The 17,255-nt window shown below is 34.2% G+C and overlaps 1 protein-coding gene across 1 annotated transcript; it reads left to right on the top strand.

The window, feature by feature from the left end:
* The first annotated feature begins 4,650 nt into the window (after positions 1–4,650).
* Positions 4,651–6,693, top strand: LOC126712188 (anthocyanidin 3-O-glucosyltransferase 5-like). Its single transcript, XM_050411414.1, has one exon. The coding sequence runs from the start codon at positions 4,785–4,787 to the stop codon at positions 6,225–6,227; it is 1,443 nt and encodes a 480-aa protein (XP_050267371.1). The 5' UTR covers positions 4,651–4,784; the 3' UTR covers positions 6,228–6,693.
* The last annotated feature ends 10,562 nt before the right edge of the window (positions 6,694–17,255 follow it).

Genomic DNA, 17,255 nt, shown 5'->3' on the forward strand with positions numbered 1-17,255 from the left:
ACTATTTTAAGAAATTTTTTATGGAAAAACAAAAAAGTAAGAATAATGCTAGAGATACAAACTCTTTTACAAATTACTGAAGTGGTGAGTGATTATTGGTAAATGAAAAAATAATATTAATAGTGGGTTTAGATGAAAACCAATAAGAAGTTGGTCACCTCAACATTTTGTAAAAATGTTTTAAAATAGTTTGTGCTTGTAGTATTATTCAAAAAGTAATTAGTTTTTTTTGACAATTTTTTCAATTTTCCATAACAAATTTCTCAAAATAGATAATTGAACGCATTTATAAATAAGACTAGTATGGCCTGCACGTGCAAGGCATGTGCTAGCTAGTAAAAAGATTGCAATTACGGTTAGAATTTTAATTTATTTATAATTATTTGATTATTGAATTGTATGAAATTATACCATCAAATGTTTCAAAATATTATGATCTATTACTAAATCTACGATTACCTTCAACATAGCCACCAATACTTCAACCCTGTCCCCATCACTATCACACTCTAAAAAGAATTGAACCTTGGTGTGCATGGCGTTGAGCTCTTTGGTAATATCCATATATCAATATTTTAAATCAGCTCAACTTTTCAAGAACAAACTACAAAAAAATAAATAAATAATAATAATAATAATAATAATAATTTATTCTCACGGTTCAATATTTAAGCCCCAAATAAATTACAAAATTTCAGACTTTTCTTTGTTCTATAAGAATATAAAATTTTCAACTATCAATCAAATCTCATACACTAAAAATCAATGATCCAATGTAATCGCAAATAAAGCTAACTACAAAGAAAAAAAAAAAAACAAAACAAAACAAAAACAAAAACAAAGACATTTGGTTTACTTGTTACATACAAACATAATAAAGATAATCGGAAGACCAAACACTACATATTATGAACGGTGCAAGTGGTGAAAGTGGTATTACATGTATTCATATATGATAGGTTATCTCGAACCTAGTGAGCTTAGATGTTTAGATCTTCGTTCACAATTACATCGTTTGAGCCATTGGCAACATCAGCTAGTGGGATATCATTCTAGTCATAGCTAATATAGCAAGTGGGACTTTGTTCTTGTGGCCATTGCCAACAACAGCAGGTTGTCTTGCTGACAAGGGACCCTACTACTTCATCAATGAGTTCTAGGACCGACACAAATTGTGTTAAAATAACAATAAAATTTACAGAGCGACAATAATGGGTAGTGGGATATCATTCTAGTCATAGCTAATATAGCAAGTGGGACTTTGTTCTTGTGGCCATTGCCAACAACAGCAGGTTGTCTTGCTGACAAGGGACCCTACTACTTCATCAATGAGTTCTAGGACCGACACAAATTGTGTTAAAATAACAATAAAATTTACAGAGCGACAATAATGGGTTGTGTGGAGGAAGAAGTTGAAATACTCTCACCCATTATGTGCTATTGAGATTATCTCTAGCCTCCTGACCAACATTTGCACTTTGCTCAGGATTTGTGATACAGTTTTCCTTCCTACACACTTTTCTTGCCTACATAAACATTTGGTCGGGATTAGTCTAAAATACTCGCACTTTGAAAGTTGCAAATTGGAATTTAATATTATAAAAGAACCCTATATAACCTGGACAATGTATAATGTTATAAAATTTTTATTTTACCTCATTGTCAAGTAAATAAGGATATTGGTTAGCTTATTGGTTGCAAAACTCCAATTTTCATGCAATATCTTGTGAATCATCCCTTAAACGCGTGTCCTGTGTTCATGTCCATCAAAAAAGTAGTTAGTTGAGCAAAAAAGCTAACAAAGAGATAAAATCAAATAAAATAGGGACAAAAGACCAAAATTGCTACTGTGCCACTTTGGTTTGTTCAAGTGTCACTCTAGCTAAACTAAAGCGTTTTGTTTTTTTTTTTTTTTTTTCCTTCAGTTTCTGTTTGTACTTTTTTTTTCTTTTAAATATTTATAAAAATCACCATATATATTGTTATACTGATACAATAAATTTCATAATATTTTCACAATTATTGAGGCATCAATTTTTTATAAGTCAAAATAAAATAATAAAATATGAAATTGTGATCAACCACAACTGAAAATAAAAGTTTTGTGAAAATGTTGTGACACTTGTTGGGTGAATGTGTAAAAGCTATAGTACTTTTGGTTTGTTCAATATGTACTGTTCATCGCTTTTTTATTTTTTTATTATTTTTTTTTCAGTCATCGATTTGTGCTTTTTTTTTCTATATATAAAAAGAGCGAATAGGCTCATGAATAATGTTATGAACAGTATTTTTAGTTTAGTGACTTATCTTTTTCCTCTTTTTTTTTTCTTCAAGTTCACCAACTTGCTTTGATCTTCTTCTTTTAAAGGATTTTTATATGTTTACTTTTTACTTGTAATGTAAGCTTACATTGTATACATACAAAAAGTAACAAATATCATATACATTTGCAAAAAAAAAATTGTACAAATTTTGCAAATGTGTACAACATTTACCAATTTTTATGTGTTTACAATATAAATTTACATTGTAAGTGAAATGTATATTTCTATATATATATATATATATATATATATATTATATAAAAAGAGTGAATGAGAAAAGTTACAGTAGTTTCAGTTTGTTTAACTTTCACTGTTTTGCTGGCCACTTTTTTTTTTTTTTTTTTTTTTTTTTTGTGAATGCATAAAGTTTTAGTATATTTGCTATATTATTTTTGATTTGTCCACAATAATTTTCACAACACTTTCATAACAAATCAAAATGATAAATTGTTATTGATTCTAATTTAAACTTACCAATAAAACTATTATTTTGCCCACCAATAACATTGTAGTAACCTACTACTTATGATTTGTTGTGAAAATGTCATAAACATAACATTTTTTTTGTGTGAAAAATGTTAAGACATCTTGATGTTGTCACAATATTTTCAAAATTGCTGAGCTATCAATTTTTTACAAGTTAAAATAAAATATAACAAAATTATAAAGGTATTATGAAAATGTTGCATCATTCTGTTGTGTTTTTAGAAATTTTGTGTTGGTTTAATCAACTTTGTTGAGCCAAAATTCATTATTCCACATACAATTTTCTTGGGTTGACTTTTTGTATATATTTTTCTTTACACACTATTTTAAGTAAAAACACATAGTTTTGCACACAAAAGCAAAAACAAAAACTTAGGAAAAAAATATTTTTCATCCTTTATGTTTGGGGTAGTTTACAATTCTTCCTTAAAACTTTAAAATCAAGTAATTTTTCCCTTAATATTTTGGAAAATTGCAAACATGTCATATTGTTATTATCTCAATTAAACCCTAATGAAATCTTATGATTCTTAAAATATTTTATTGTGTAATGTCTAAATTACTCCTGCTAAATTTTAACATCCTAAAAATTTTCTTTACGTATTTCGAGTTTTAAATGATAAAAATTCTTAGAAAGTTAGAATGATGATATTCAATGACACAAGCCTTTTGTTATCTTTTTTTTTTAATTTTTATTTATTTATAAATTTCTTAGCAAAACTAAGTTGTTTATTGTTGGAAGATGATAATATTCATTATCATTCTTAGAAGTTTTTAGAGAATAGATATATTGTCTTTAGCAAGTAGATACTAAAAAACTATTATAGTTAAATAAATATTTATATGTTAAATAGCTACTGTGGTGGGTAAAGTCTGTCAGTTGATGTTGGGCCGTAGCTCATGTACCAAGCCCAGCCACGATAAAGAAGAAAAGGCATGGGCGTAGGATATCCCGTCCCAATCATGATGGGCCGGGCCTGCTAAGGGGCGTCCGAGGAGGAACACCTCCTCGGACTCACCAAGTAAGTGTCCAATTTGCACCCCATACTTGGCGAAAGTTCACCCAATACGAAGAAACAGTGCGTGACACTCAGGAAGGGGGGGGGGGACAATCACAACTGCCGCATTAAATGCCAAGGAACTACTTTTCCAGCCGCATTAATGTGGAAGGGACAGGAACGCAGAATGATCTTGGCCAGTGCAACTCACAGAAAGGAGGGAGGATAACCTATGGGACAGGCACTCGAGTGGAGGATCGGATGACTGACAAGTGTAGGGACATGATCTCAGGAAGGATGCTATATAAGGGAAGGAGATCCCCATGGAAAAGGGATCGCAAGCAGAAAGAAGAAAGGATAAAGAAGGAGAAAAGAGAGAGAAGTAGCAGGAACAGCCTCAGGGACCGTTCCTCCAAAAGTTTGAAGGAATATCCCTACGTCCAACTGGTTGCATGGCTTGGTCGTAACTTCGTTTCTCCTGTCAAAGATCTAGTTCTATAACCTACTCTCTACAAATTCATTGTTGAGGGACTTTTGGGCCAGAATCTCCCACCTGTTGGGCCTGAGCCTCAAATTCGTCACCCTACAGCTACCCTAACTTTGTGATTGATCAAAATTCTTAAACGAATAAGATTAACTTTTTATGACATAATTATCAAAAATTTTAAAATTAATGTCTCTTTTGATTAATGTAAATTTCTATATACTTTAAAAATTAAATGATACATATCTTTGTTTTATAATACAAATAAAAACTAGAATTTACTTTAATTACTATATTTCCACGAGAAGTACGTGTACACGTGCTGCCCTAACTAGTTATTATTAAAAGCCATCACACTGCATGGATCGAGCAACACTAGTATTGTGCTAGTTATACTTCAAGCTCCTTCACATAACTCCACTACTCATCTCCTCCTCAGCCAGTAGCACCCAACCATTGATCTTCAACCGCATCTCTCACAAACTAAGAACCATGGTGGTAGCTGAAACCAATAAACCACACGTTGCAGTCCTCTCAAGTCCAGGCATGGGCCACATCATCCCTCTCCTCGAGCTCGCCAAGTGTCTCGTCATCGACCATGGCATCCATGTGAGCTTCCTCAACATCACTACCGAAGCTTCCACGGCCCAAATCCAACTCCTCCACTCACCAACACTCCCTCTTGGCCTTGATGTTATAGACATCCCAGCTGTTGATATTTCAGCTTTGGTCAGCGACGACACTCCCATCGTCGCCAGGTTATCTGTCAACGTAGAGGAAAGCCTGAAGCCTCTAAAGTCTATCCTCATCGAGCTGGGCAAGCCACAGGCTCTACTCATTGATCTTTTCTGTACCCAAGCTTTCGATGTCTGCAAAGAGCTTTCTATCCCCACCTACACTTTCTTCACTCCTTCCACTTCTTTCCTTGCTTTCTGTTTGTATGTTCCAACACTGGACCGTGAGGTCGAGTGCGAGTTTATTGACCTTCCTGAACCAGTTCAGGTCCCAGGTTGCTCCCCGGTTCGAACCGAGGACTTGCTAGACCAGGTTCGGAACCGAAAGATTGACGAGTACAAGTGGTTCTTGTTCCATATCAGCCGTTTGCCTATGTCAGATGGGATTTTGTTAAACTCGTGGGAGGATTTTGAACCCACATCGCATGAAGCTATAAGAAAGCACCCATTTTATAAGCAAATTCCTACACCACCTGTTTTTCCAGCTGGTCCGCTTATAAAACACGACAATCCTGAACTAGACGATGAGTGTTTAGCTTGGCTAGACAAACAACCATTAAATTCTGTTCTTTTTGTGGCACTTGGAAGTGGAGGGACTCTCTCAGCTGCACAACTCACAGAGTTGGCTTGGGGTTTGGAACTGAGTCAACAAAGGTTTCTATTAGTGGCTCGTAAGCCAACTGATGCGAGTGCTTCAGCTACATTTTTCAATGTGGGTGAAGATATTAACGTTAATGATCCAAAGGCTTATTTGCCTGATGGATTTTTAAAGAGGACAAAGGAGGTGGGTTTGGTGGTTCTGACTTGGGCACCACAAGTTTCAGTGCTTCAACATCCGTCAACTGGTGCCTTTTTGTCTCACTGTGGTTGGAACTCGACGCTGGAGAGCATGACTCACGGTGTCCCTATGATTGCGTGGCCTCTTTATGCAGAGCAGAGAATGAATGCAACGATGTTGGTTGAAGAGGTTGGTGTGGCTGTTAAGCCAGTGGGAATACCAGGAAAAGGAGTGGTTGATAGAGAGGAGATTGAGAAGGTGGTGAGGTTGGTGTTAGAGGGTGAAGAAGGGAACGTGATGAGGCGTAAGGCAAGAGAGCTGAAAGTGAGTGCAGTGAAAGCGTTGGAATTTGGTGGCTCTTCTCATCAGTCACTTTCCAGTGTCATCAAAGAATGGAAGATTGAGAATGAAATCTCAGTCTAATTAAAATTAAGTTTGTAGTAAAAGTAGAGAAAAAAAAAAAAATGGGTCTAAGTAGTAAGGTCAAGTGTGTTGTAGTGTTGTTCTAGTTTGAGAGTACCTCCGCTCTTGTTTGTTGGTCGGTGTCTGTATTAGCTTCGGACAGCCTGCAGAGTTGTCTGCTAAATAAAAGATCATGTAGCATGTGCGGGCTTTCTGCTTTGTTCAGACTTCAGAGTTCTCGTGGAATCGGAATAAGACTGTTGAGAGACTCCGGTGGTTGAAAGAAGTCTGATTCAGAATCATTATGTTATGTCCTTTTAGGTGGACAGGCAAAAAATGACCAAATAATAAGCTTAATTGTTGTTGATGTTGTTGTTAATTTGGCAAGATTTGTTCCCTTTCATTCTACAATGCGGAACTATGGTTGTTGATGTGATTAAGAGCGCTTGTATCTGTGAAATAAAAAAAAGTGTTTAGTTTTGCATAATTTTGCAAAAAACTATCTACATCAGTTTATTAATATTATTCTTCATATACATTTTTCTACGGTAATCACGTCAATATATGTTGTGCAGATAGCACCCTAGGACTCAAATCAATAACAGTAAATAAGCGGAAATTAAATAACAAGCACACATAATAGAACACAAGAATTTACGTGGTTCGGCAAACTGCCTACCTCCACGAAGACGACGGAGAAATTTCACTATTAAATTAGGGAGATACAATAGTGCACAATAACACTCTCAAGAAATCCAAATCCCAATACACCCTAACTCTCTCTCACCCACAAGACAAGAAAAAACTCTATTCTTCTTCTTCTGCGGCTGCTAGGTTTTTAGGAATTTCTCTCACACGGCTGCACTTGCTAGGTTATTAGGAATAATCACTATTGCCGTAACTAATAACATATATATAGAAATATATGTTAAGTCAGCCACATTAGTCTCCTAATATAACACGGTCAACTTGTGTTGACATGGGCTTGGCAATACAAGCCATACGGCCCACATCAACAAATCTCCACCTTGGCTTGAATTGATCAAGCTACACTAGCAAACTCCTCCATCGCCTCCACCTTAGCCCTTTAGGGCTCACAAGCTGCAAACACCAATCAAGTCCAAGCAGTGCTTGAACTTGTCTGCGGGAACTGGCTTTGTTAACATATCAGAGGCATTCTCACTAGTGAGAATCTTCGACAAAGAAATATCACCAGACGAAACCCATTCTCTGATCTTGTGATACCGCACAGCAATATGCTTTGTTCTTGCACGATATACCTGATTCTTTGCCAAATGAATTGCACTCTGACTATCACAATGTAGCACCATGCTATCCTGCTTGAAACCAAGCTCATTAACCAGTCCACTAAGCCAAACAGCTTCTTTTCCTGCCTCTGTCATCGCCATATATTCTGCTTCTGTAGTGGATAAAGCAACTACATCTTGTAGTGTCGACTTCCAGCAAATTGGGCCACCAGCAAACCTAAACACATAGCCTGTCGTGGACTTTCTAGAATCAAGGTCCCCTGCATAGTCGGAATCCACATAACCCACAGCTTCTGTACTAGCTCTCTGATCAAATAGGATACCGAAATCACGAGTGCCTGTAAGATATCGAAAGATCCACTTTACTGCATTCCAATGCTCTTTGCTTGGATCTGCCATATACCTACTAACCACACTGACTGCATGAGAAATATCAGGCCTTGTGCACACCATCAAATACATAAGACACCCAACTGCATTTGCATATGGCACTTTAGACATATACTCTGACTCCTCATCTGAAATTGGACACAACTGTGAGGACAGTTTAAAATGGGCAGAAAGCGGTGTACTAACAGGTTTTGCATCAAGCATACTAAACCTCTCTAACACCTTCTTAAGATATCCCTTCTAAGATAACCATAATTTGCCAGCCCTTCTATCTCGGTGAATTTCTATCCCAAGAATCTTCTTGGCAGCTCCAAGATCCTTCATGTCAAATTCACTACTCAACAAAGACTTCAACTTCACAATTTCTTGCTTACTCTTTGCAGCTACTAACATGTCATCAACATATAGAGCAAGAAATATATAAGAGCCATCAGCAAGTACTCTAAAATAAACACAACAATCATACTCATAACGCATGTACCCATGTGTGACCATGAATGAATCAAACCGTTTATACCATTGCCTGGGAGACTGCTTCAAGCCATATAATGATCTCTTCAATAGACAAACATAATCTTCCTTGCCAGGTTCTTTGAAGCCTTCGGGCTGTTGCATGTAAATCTCTTCTTCTAAATCTCCATGGAGGAATGTAGTCTTCACATCTAGCTGCTCTAACTCCATGTCATGCATTGTCACAAATCCTAGGATTACTCGAATTGAGGTGTGCTTCACAACTGGTGAAAAAATCTCATTATAATCAATTCCTTCTCTCTGTGAGTAACCCTTTGCCACTAACCGTGCCTTGAATTTTTCACCTTCCTTTTCTGACAATGCTTCTTTCTTACGGAATATCCACTTGCAACCAATAGCCTTCTTTCCCTTGGGCAATTTCACTAATTCCCAAGTCTTATTCTTCTGTAGTGACTCCATCTCTTCTGACATTGCTACAAGCCATTTATCATTGTCTTTCCTATTTGTAGCCTCCTTCAAAGTGAATGGATCTCCACCGCTGGTTACGAGAGCAAAACTAACCATGTCTTCAAAGCCATATCTCTGTGGTGCTTTGTGAACCCGCTTCTCTCTACCTTTAGCAATTGAATAAGACTCTTCTTGTTGCTGCTGTGGATCAATCTCAACATCACCCTTATCATTAGGTGAACTATTCTCGTCAAGCTCCACCTCAACAGTTAATTTCTCCTGTGGACTATCATCACATGTCTCTGCTTCATTCTGTTTCAACATAAAGGCTTCATCAAATATGACATCTCTGCTGGTCACCGTTTTCTTTGAGATTGGATCCCAAAGCCTGTAGCCTTTAACACCTTTTTCAAAACCAAGAAATACACATATTCTTGACTTCGAATCCAATTTAGAACGCTCTCCACTCTGCACATGCACATAAGCTGGACAACCAAAGATTTTTAGACTCGAATAATCAACTGGTTTACCTGACCAAACCTCTTCTGGAATCTTGAAATCAATGGCTGATGATGGAGATCTATTAATAATGAAGCTTGCTGTGTTAACTGTCTCTGCCCAGAACACCTTAGGCAACCCTGCATTCAATCTCATGCATCTGGCTCTTTCTGCTAAGGTTCTGTTCATTCTCTCTGCAACCCCATTCTGTTGTGGAGTTCCTTTAACTGTGAAGTGACGAGTAATGCCTTCTAATTCACAAAATCTTATGAATTCTTTATCTCTATACTCTAGTCCATTATCTGTTCTAAGGTATTTTATTTTCCTGCCAGTCTGATTCTCAACCTGTGTTTTCCACCTTTTAAATATGCCAAACACATCAGACTTATGCTTCATAAAATAAATCCATACCTTTCTAGAGTAGTCATCAATGAAACTGACGAAATACTGAGCACCGCTATGAGAAGAAACTGATACTGGATCCCAAACATCTAAATGAATGTAGTCAAGAACACCCTTACTTGTATGAGAGCCTATCTTGAAACTAACTCTATACTGCTTCCCATACACACAATACTTGCAGAAGTCTAGCTTGCATGTCTTCACCCATTTCAATAAATTTCTCTTGTGCAACTCTAATATACCACGTTCACCAATATGGCCAAGTTGCATATGCCATAATTTTGTGTCATCAGTGCTGGACTCCACCGGAGTGGTGACTGCAACTCTTCCTACAACTGTGTTCCCAATCAATCTGTAAAGCGTGCTTATTTTCTGTCCCTTCATCACCATCAAAGCACCTTTGGTAATCTTCATGATTCCACCCTTTGATGAGTATGAATAACCCAAATCATCCAACACTCCTAAAGAAATTAAATTCTTTCTAAGATCTGGAACATGTCTGACATTACTAAGAACTCTCACAACTCCATCAAACATCTTGATCTTCACGGTACCAATCCCAATAACCGGGCATGTAGCATCATTACCCATTTGGACCATACCACCATTGTAAGGCTTATACGTGTCAAACCAATCTTTCTTTGGAGTCATATGATATGAGCATGCTGAATCTAAAACCCAAGATTCCAGTAGAACATTGTTACTTGATGAAACTGAAAGTAAATCTGCACCAACTTCACTATCATCTGATGTTTCTTCAGCAACACTAGCTGATTCTAGGGGCTTCTTTCCATTCTTCTTCTCCTCTAAATGCTCTTTCAACTCTTTACACTGATTCTTATAGTTCCCTTTCTTGTGACAATAAAAGCACTCTACGTCTTTCTTTGCACGTGATTTAGACTGTGATCTGTTCCTGTTGGAGTTCCGTCCTTTTGACCTGCTTCTACCTCTATTGCTTAACTCAGACTTTACAATAAGTCCATCAGCCTGAGAACCATTACCATCTTGCTTCATCTTTATATGTGACAAGAGAGCACTAGTCACCTCCTCGAGTACTATAGTCTCTTTCCCGTACATCAACGTAGTCATTAGATGATCAAAAGAAGTAGGAAGCGACGCTAATAAGAGTAACGCTTTATCTTCGTCCTCATAATTCACCCCAAAACTTGACAGTTGGGTGTTCAACATGTTAAACGTGTTGAGATGCTCCAACAGATCAAAACCCTCCTTCATATGCAAACTATACAGTTGCTTCTTCACGTACAACTTGTTCGTTAGATTCTTTCTCATATAAAGACCTTCTAGTTTTTCCCAAACCTCCTTTGCGGTCTTTGCTTCTAGGATGTTGTGAATGACCTCATCACCTAGGTTAAGACGAATAGCGCTAGCTGCTTTCTCATCCATCTCTACCCATTCTACATCCTTCATCGTTTCCAGTTTCTTCTCCTTCCCAAGCAAGGCCTTATGAACTCCTTGTTGAATTAGGAGATCCTTCATTCGCCTTTGCCAAAGTGAAAAATTTCCCTTACCACTAAACTTCTCTACATCATACTTTGTGCTTGACATCTTTACTGTATTCAAAGGATTGAATCCTAACCTGGCTCTGATACCACTTGTTGTGCAAATAGCACCCTAGGACTCAAATCAATAACAGTAAATAAGCGGAAATTAAATAACAAGCACACACAATAGAACACAAGAATTTACGTGGTTCGGCAAACTGCCTACCTCCACGGAGACGACGGAGAAATTTCACTATAAAATTAGGGAGATACAATAGTGCACAATAACACTCTCAAGAAATCCAAATCCCAATACACCCTAACTCTCTCTCACCCACAAGACAAGAAAAAACTCTATTCTTCTTCTTCTGCGGCTGCTAGGTTTTTAGGAATTTCTCTCACACGGCTGCACTTGCTAGGTTATTAGGAATAATCACTATTGCCGTAACTAATAACATATATATAGAAATATATGTTAAGTCGGCCACATTAGTCTCCTAATATAACACGGTCAACTTGTGTTGACATGGGCTTGGCAATACAAGCCATACGGCCCACATCAACAACCTGGTTAGTGTACTTTTCTATTTTAATTTTTTATTATCCTTTCTCTCACTTCTCTTTTATATACATTTTTGCTACAATAATGAATATACATGCATGGTTAATGTACTTTTCTATTTTAATTTTTTATTATTTGTTCTCTCACTTCTCCCTTAAAAGCTTCTCTCTCTTCTCCTACGCTCTCCCCATTAGATTCTCTCTCTTCCTCTACCATCTTCCTTGACTCTATTCCTTTGTCAAACTCATCCCAAACTTATCAATCCCATATACAAGAATCATCAAACCCAAATTGCAAAGACGAAGAAGAAGAATAAGCAGTAGCAGCAACAACGGTGAAGAGAGAAAGGCGTGAGGCTGTGGAGGTGAGAGGCCATATATGAGGGTTTTGAGATATGAGACAGGAGAGAGAGAAAGTACTAAATGAAAGTATTAATGAAAATAGAAAAAAAATATATTATTTAAATAAAATAATGTGTATAATAGATACATAGGAGTGTTTTTGAGAAGTGATTATGTTAAATAAAAAAAATAGATTTTAATACTAAAATAGATAATAAAAAATACTTATAAAAACAAATTTGAATGCTCTAATAGTTGATAAGCAATACTACCTATAAATAAGTAATGTTACAAATATAAATTATTTTATAATATTTTTATAAACTGTTGAGGTGGCTTTAGCATTTTTTAAATAGTTGTGCTAAATAAAAATGTGATGTTAATAATGGACTCATATTAGAATTAGTAAGAATTTGCCACATCAACCGTTTATAAAAATATTATAAAATAGTTTATGTTTATAACATTACTCTCTATAAATTATTTTACATTAAATTATTTTACATTATTAACAGGGCAAGTTTTTGCTGTCCAATACTACTATTACTTTTTCTATTTATCAATAACTATTTACCAGTATAAAATGTAACTTTAGAATTTTTCATAATTAATAATTACGTACTTATAAAAGGAGGTATCTTTTTTTTTTTTTTGGTTGGTAAAAAAAGAGGTATCTTATGGACTCTGTGCGGGAGACATCCCTCTCACTATCACATGCATCTTAGCATATGAAAATTTCACAATTATGAGAAGATAAGATAAAGCCAGGGCTATTTGTCCCGTATGTCAGATTCAATTAATGCTTATGGCATTGGGTACCCACTTTTACTGATAGATTTAGTACTACGTTTGTTTTTTTTTTGTTTTTTTTTTTTTTTTTTTTTTTAGGCTAAAATGAGAGTGATAACTTGGTGCATTATTGTGACGTACTTTTGTTGGGATTTTACCAAACCAGTGAGTAATAATAAAAGGATAAAATAACATATTAAGTAAATAAAAATTATGATTGACTTAGAAACACAATTAAATATTATCTTTAGATAATATTTGTTTTTGGGATATAATCAAATTTATTAGGTTTTACAAATAATAATTTTTAAGAATATTCACAGAATTTTTTGTGTTTTTTAGAAGCTATTTTAGGGAGAGAAAATAACTAGAAATTAGTTTTCAAATGAACATGAACTACTATTTATACCTACGGCCACCATGACTTTTGAGTGGAATTGTAATGTACTTTTGTGTTAGAATCTCTTGTGTGTGTGTTTGTTTCTTAAAAAAAAAAAATTATACCCACAGCCGGCTCAACAACTTTGGGAGCCTTAGGCAAATATTTTAAGTGGGGCCTTTTTATATTTAAATATTAATCAAATAATATATATTGAATTTTTTATTTAAAATCTATTTTTCTTACTTTTTGAGATGCGAAATTACTAATTAAGTTTTTGTAATTTTTCTAATGCCATGACCATTTTAAATTATAAACGTACACAAATAAAAATTAATTGATTACATGGTTCAATAAATTAGTGTCACTATAATACAAATGAGTTGATATGATACACATCAAATTATTAATCTATATATATATATATATATATAAAACCGAAACTTTTGAAACTCCCACAATTTTCCACGTCAACACAATATTTAAAAAATAATTTTTCCATGTCAGCATAATATTTAAAAAATAATTTTTTTTGATAAATTTAAAAAATAAAATTAAAAACTCTAGGGTTGAAAACACGATTGGAGTTCTATTTTGCAATATTGGAATATTAATAGCAAAAAAAAAAAAAAAAAAAAAAAAAGGCGTTAGACACAATTACAAACTCACCTGGTTAAAAAAAAAATAAAAAATAAAAAAAAAATAAAAAAGCGTTTGGCACAAACACAAACTCAGCTTGGAAACACAATTGGAGTGTGCAAGAGAATACGCAGGAAACCCAAAACTGAAAACCCTACACTCAAATCCTTCTCCTTGGTTGCCACTCCCACCTAAGACAATCTTTTCCCAGCAACGGTAAGCGATCAAAACCCTGCTTTATAAAAAAAACAAAAATTTTGATTTTATATATAAAAATTTTGATTTTCTATTTTCTGATCTGTTAGATAAAGAGGTTTTTGTGTGTTTTTGTTGTTGGAATTCTGGATTTTAAGTTTCAGTCCTGGAATTCAATCTCAAAGTAAGCAAAAATAGAAATACATGTTTGATCTGATTCTCTCTCTTATATACCTACCCATGTTTTTGTTGTCTCTTTGGGTATGAGTAATAATATACATACATATAAGTTTAGATCTTTCAATTGATTTTTTGTTTGTTAAATGGATCCTCTGTGTTTGTATTTAAACAATACGATTTTAATAATTCAAACACTAACTCAAGCTAATTCTTGCATTGTTGCAGCGAAGACTAGCTTCTGAACTGCTAAACGTTCAATTGGAATTTATAAACATGGAGGTATGTTAAATTTATTTATTTTCCCTCTTTTAACAATTAAACTTATGGCACTTTGAATTTTAGGTCAGATAGTTTGTATTTTATATGAATTATGTGAACACTTTATGCTTGGGTAGGGGAAGCTATTCGATAAAATGCCTAAAAGAGATATTGTATCACGTTTGTAATAATAAACTTTGTAATTTGTTCAAATTATTGGCTTGGCTATCAGCTGTGATTTGATGATTGCGGGTTATCAGTAAATGTGCACATCATGACCACTTCATTAGAGGAGGAGGAGCAGCAATAATTGTGCAAAACAGAGAGGAAAAAGGTTTAGATATTTACTCCTTCTAGGTACAACATTATTTGGTTTCATAGTATTGTTCGTTACATATTTACATGTCCAAATCTAAATACAAAAGAATCCTATGAGTTTGTTCATGACATATTCCAGCACTAATTCTTGCATTGTTGCAATAAAGACTAGCTTTGGAACTGATAAACCTTCTATTGGAATTTCAAAAAGTGGAGGTATGTTAAATTTCGATTCCCATATGTTAAATTGTTTTTTTACCTTATAATATCTCTTATAGTTAGTAATTTATTTGAATTATCGAACCCTATATGCTCAGGCACGCATCTATATGACAAAATGCCTAAAAGAGGTATTGTATCATGTTTGAAATTTCACCTCAGCATTAGAGGACGTAGCTAACCAGTGCTTATAATCTCTCTTTGATTTGTTTCATTTGTTTCTCTTTTATTTTCTCAGGGCTCAAACTCAGACCCTATCCTCTATCTTTAATCTTAGCCAAATCCATCACCACTCTCAATTTGCCTCTGTCACTAATGTTGCACAAGGTAATGTTTTGTATTAAATTCTTTATTATATAATATTTTCTCAAATTTAGTCAGTGTTTTGAGACTTAGAGCAATTCTTTTCTTAGTGCTATTTGACTACAATTTAGATGTCATGGAGTCAAACTTAATTTGTGTTGGTAAGATCGATTACAATTATGCTTGATGCTCTATTCATTCTCTAACATGACAAAAGCTGTAAACTATACTTATCAAAGTTGCGTCACAGTTCTGTTTTTCTTTTTTTGAGAAAGAAGCTAAATGATATTATTAAAAAAGATCAACTAAATCAGCCTAAAATACAGAAAAAAGTAGTGGTGGAATGTCCTCCATCCACACTAAAAAGTTTGGAATATTAATAGCATGTCTAGCCAAATTATGAGCAACAGAGTTCTATTTTTCTATATTGGTGGTTCTATCAATAATAAGTTGTGCAATGTGATATTGGCATCACTATTTTTTACTTTTTTTGGTACCCTTGCAACTTCTTGAAACATACAAATATATATGCATTATTTAATCACACATCCCTACATTGTGCAATGCTTGAACTAATTTTTTAGAAGTTTTCTACTTTATTTGTTATTGGCCAAAATTTGTGACTTTTTAAAAATAAATGGCAAATATAGTAGGCACCCCCAAGGTTTTTTCCCTTTTAACTCACACCCTTTTAATTTTCATTATTAAATACCCATCTTTTTACATATTATATGCATCCTTATTTATTTAGGGTTGTTTTTTAGTTTGGAAGACCACACAAATTTTGACTTTTTTTTTTTTTTTTGGGAATTGTTTTTTTGTTTGGAAGACTGCACAAATTTTGACAACATTGCCAAGCCACAAAGCCTTTGTGAACTGCACTCAGGCATGCCTTTAGTTTTGGTTTGGCATAAAATTTTGAAACAAATGCCAAAAATATCTAGATTTGTGGCTTTTGTATTCTTAATGTTTGAATAAAACCATATAGTACAATTTAAACATGTTTCACATAAGCTTTTGAGGTCTTAGGTTATGTTGTATTTATATATAGCAAAAGATGATACCATTTTTCACCTTAGCACAATTCGTACTGGTATTTTATTTATAACTTGGATATATTGAAGTTCTTTTGTATGTGAATAATCTATTTTGTTATTTATTTCTGAATTTCATGATGAAAGCCAATGGAATACTTATTTTCATGAAGATTATAGACATATTGAATTTTTTTAATAATTCAATAGTTGGAGTGGGGTTATTATGAAATTTATTGACATTAAGAGTGTTTGGTGTTACATTGTAAATCTTTGATGAATTAGTATAATTTGGTGTTAAACTTGATACTAATTTGGCGAAAAATTAAGTAGCTTGAAGAAGTTGAGAAAAGAGGAGAGCCTAAGAAAGGGAGGAAATAGATTCTTGAAAAGCATCATATAAAGCTTGAAGATGCAAGCACAATTGTATATTTATTCTATTTAGTGGTTCTTTTGTAATACTTATTAAACCAAATGTAAGAGCACATTATGATTATTGTAATATATTACTTCATAATATTTGTATTTATCTCATTTTTAATGATTTTATGTGTAATATTTTGATAGTTTCATTATAATTACATATTTCATCTTATATTAGAGCCAATATAGCTTTCAATAATTGAAATTAGAGAAATGTTTAAACCAGAACATGTTAATATTTGATTTAAAACAATCCCATGTATCGCACGGGTTAGCGACTAGTTGATATAATAATCTATATCTATATATTACTAAAAACTGAAGCGTAGCATTTATTATTGCTGAGCTCTTGTTGCGCCACCTCATCACCACGTCATTCGCCACATGATTATTATTTATTATTTATTCCTTTTTTTTTTACAAATATATAT

Source organism: Quercus robur, chromosome 2, assembly GCF_932294415.1.
Source record: "Quercus robur chromosome 2, dhQueRobu3.1, whole genome shotgun sequence".
Lineage (NCBI taxonomy): Eukaryota > Viridiplantae > Streptophyta > Magnoliopsida > Fagales > Fagaceae > Quercus > Quercus robur.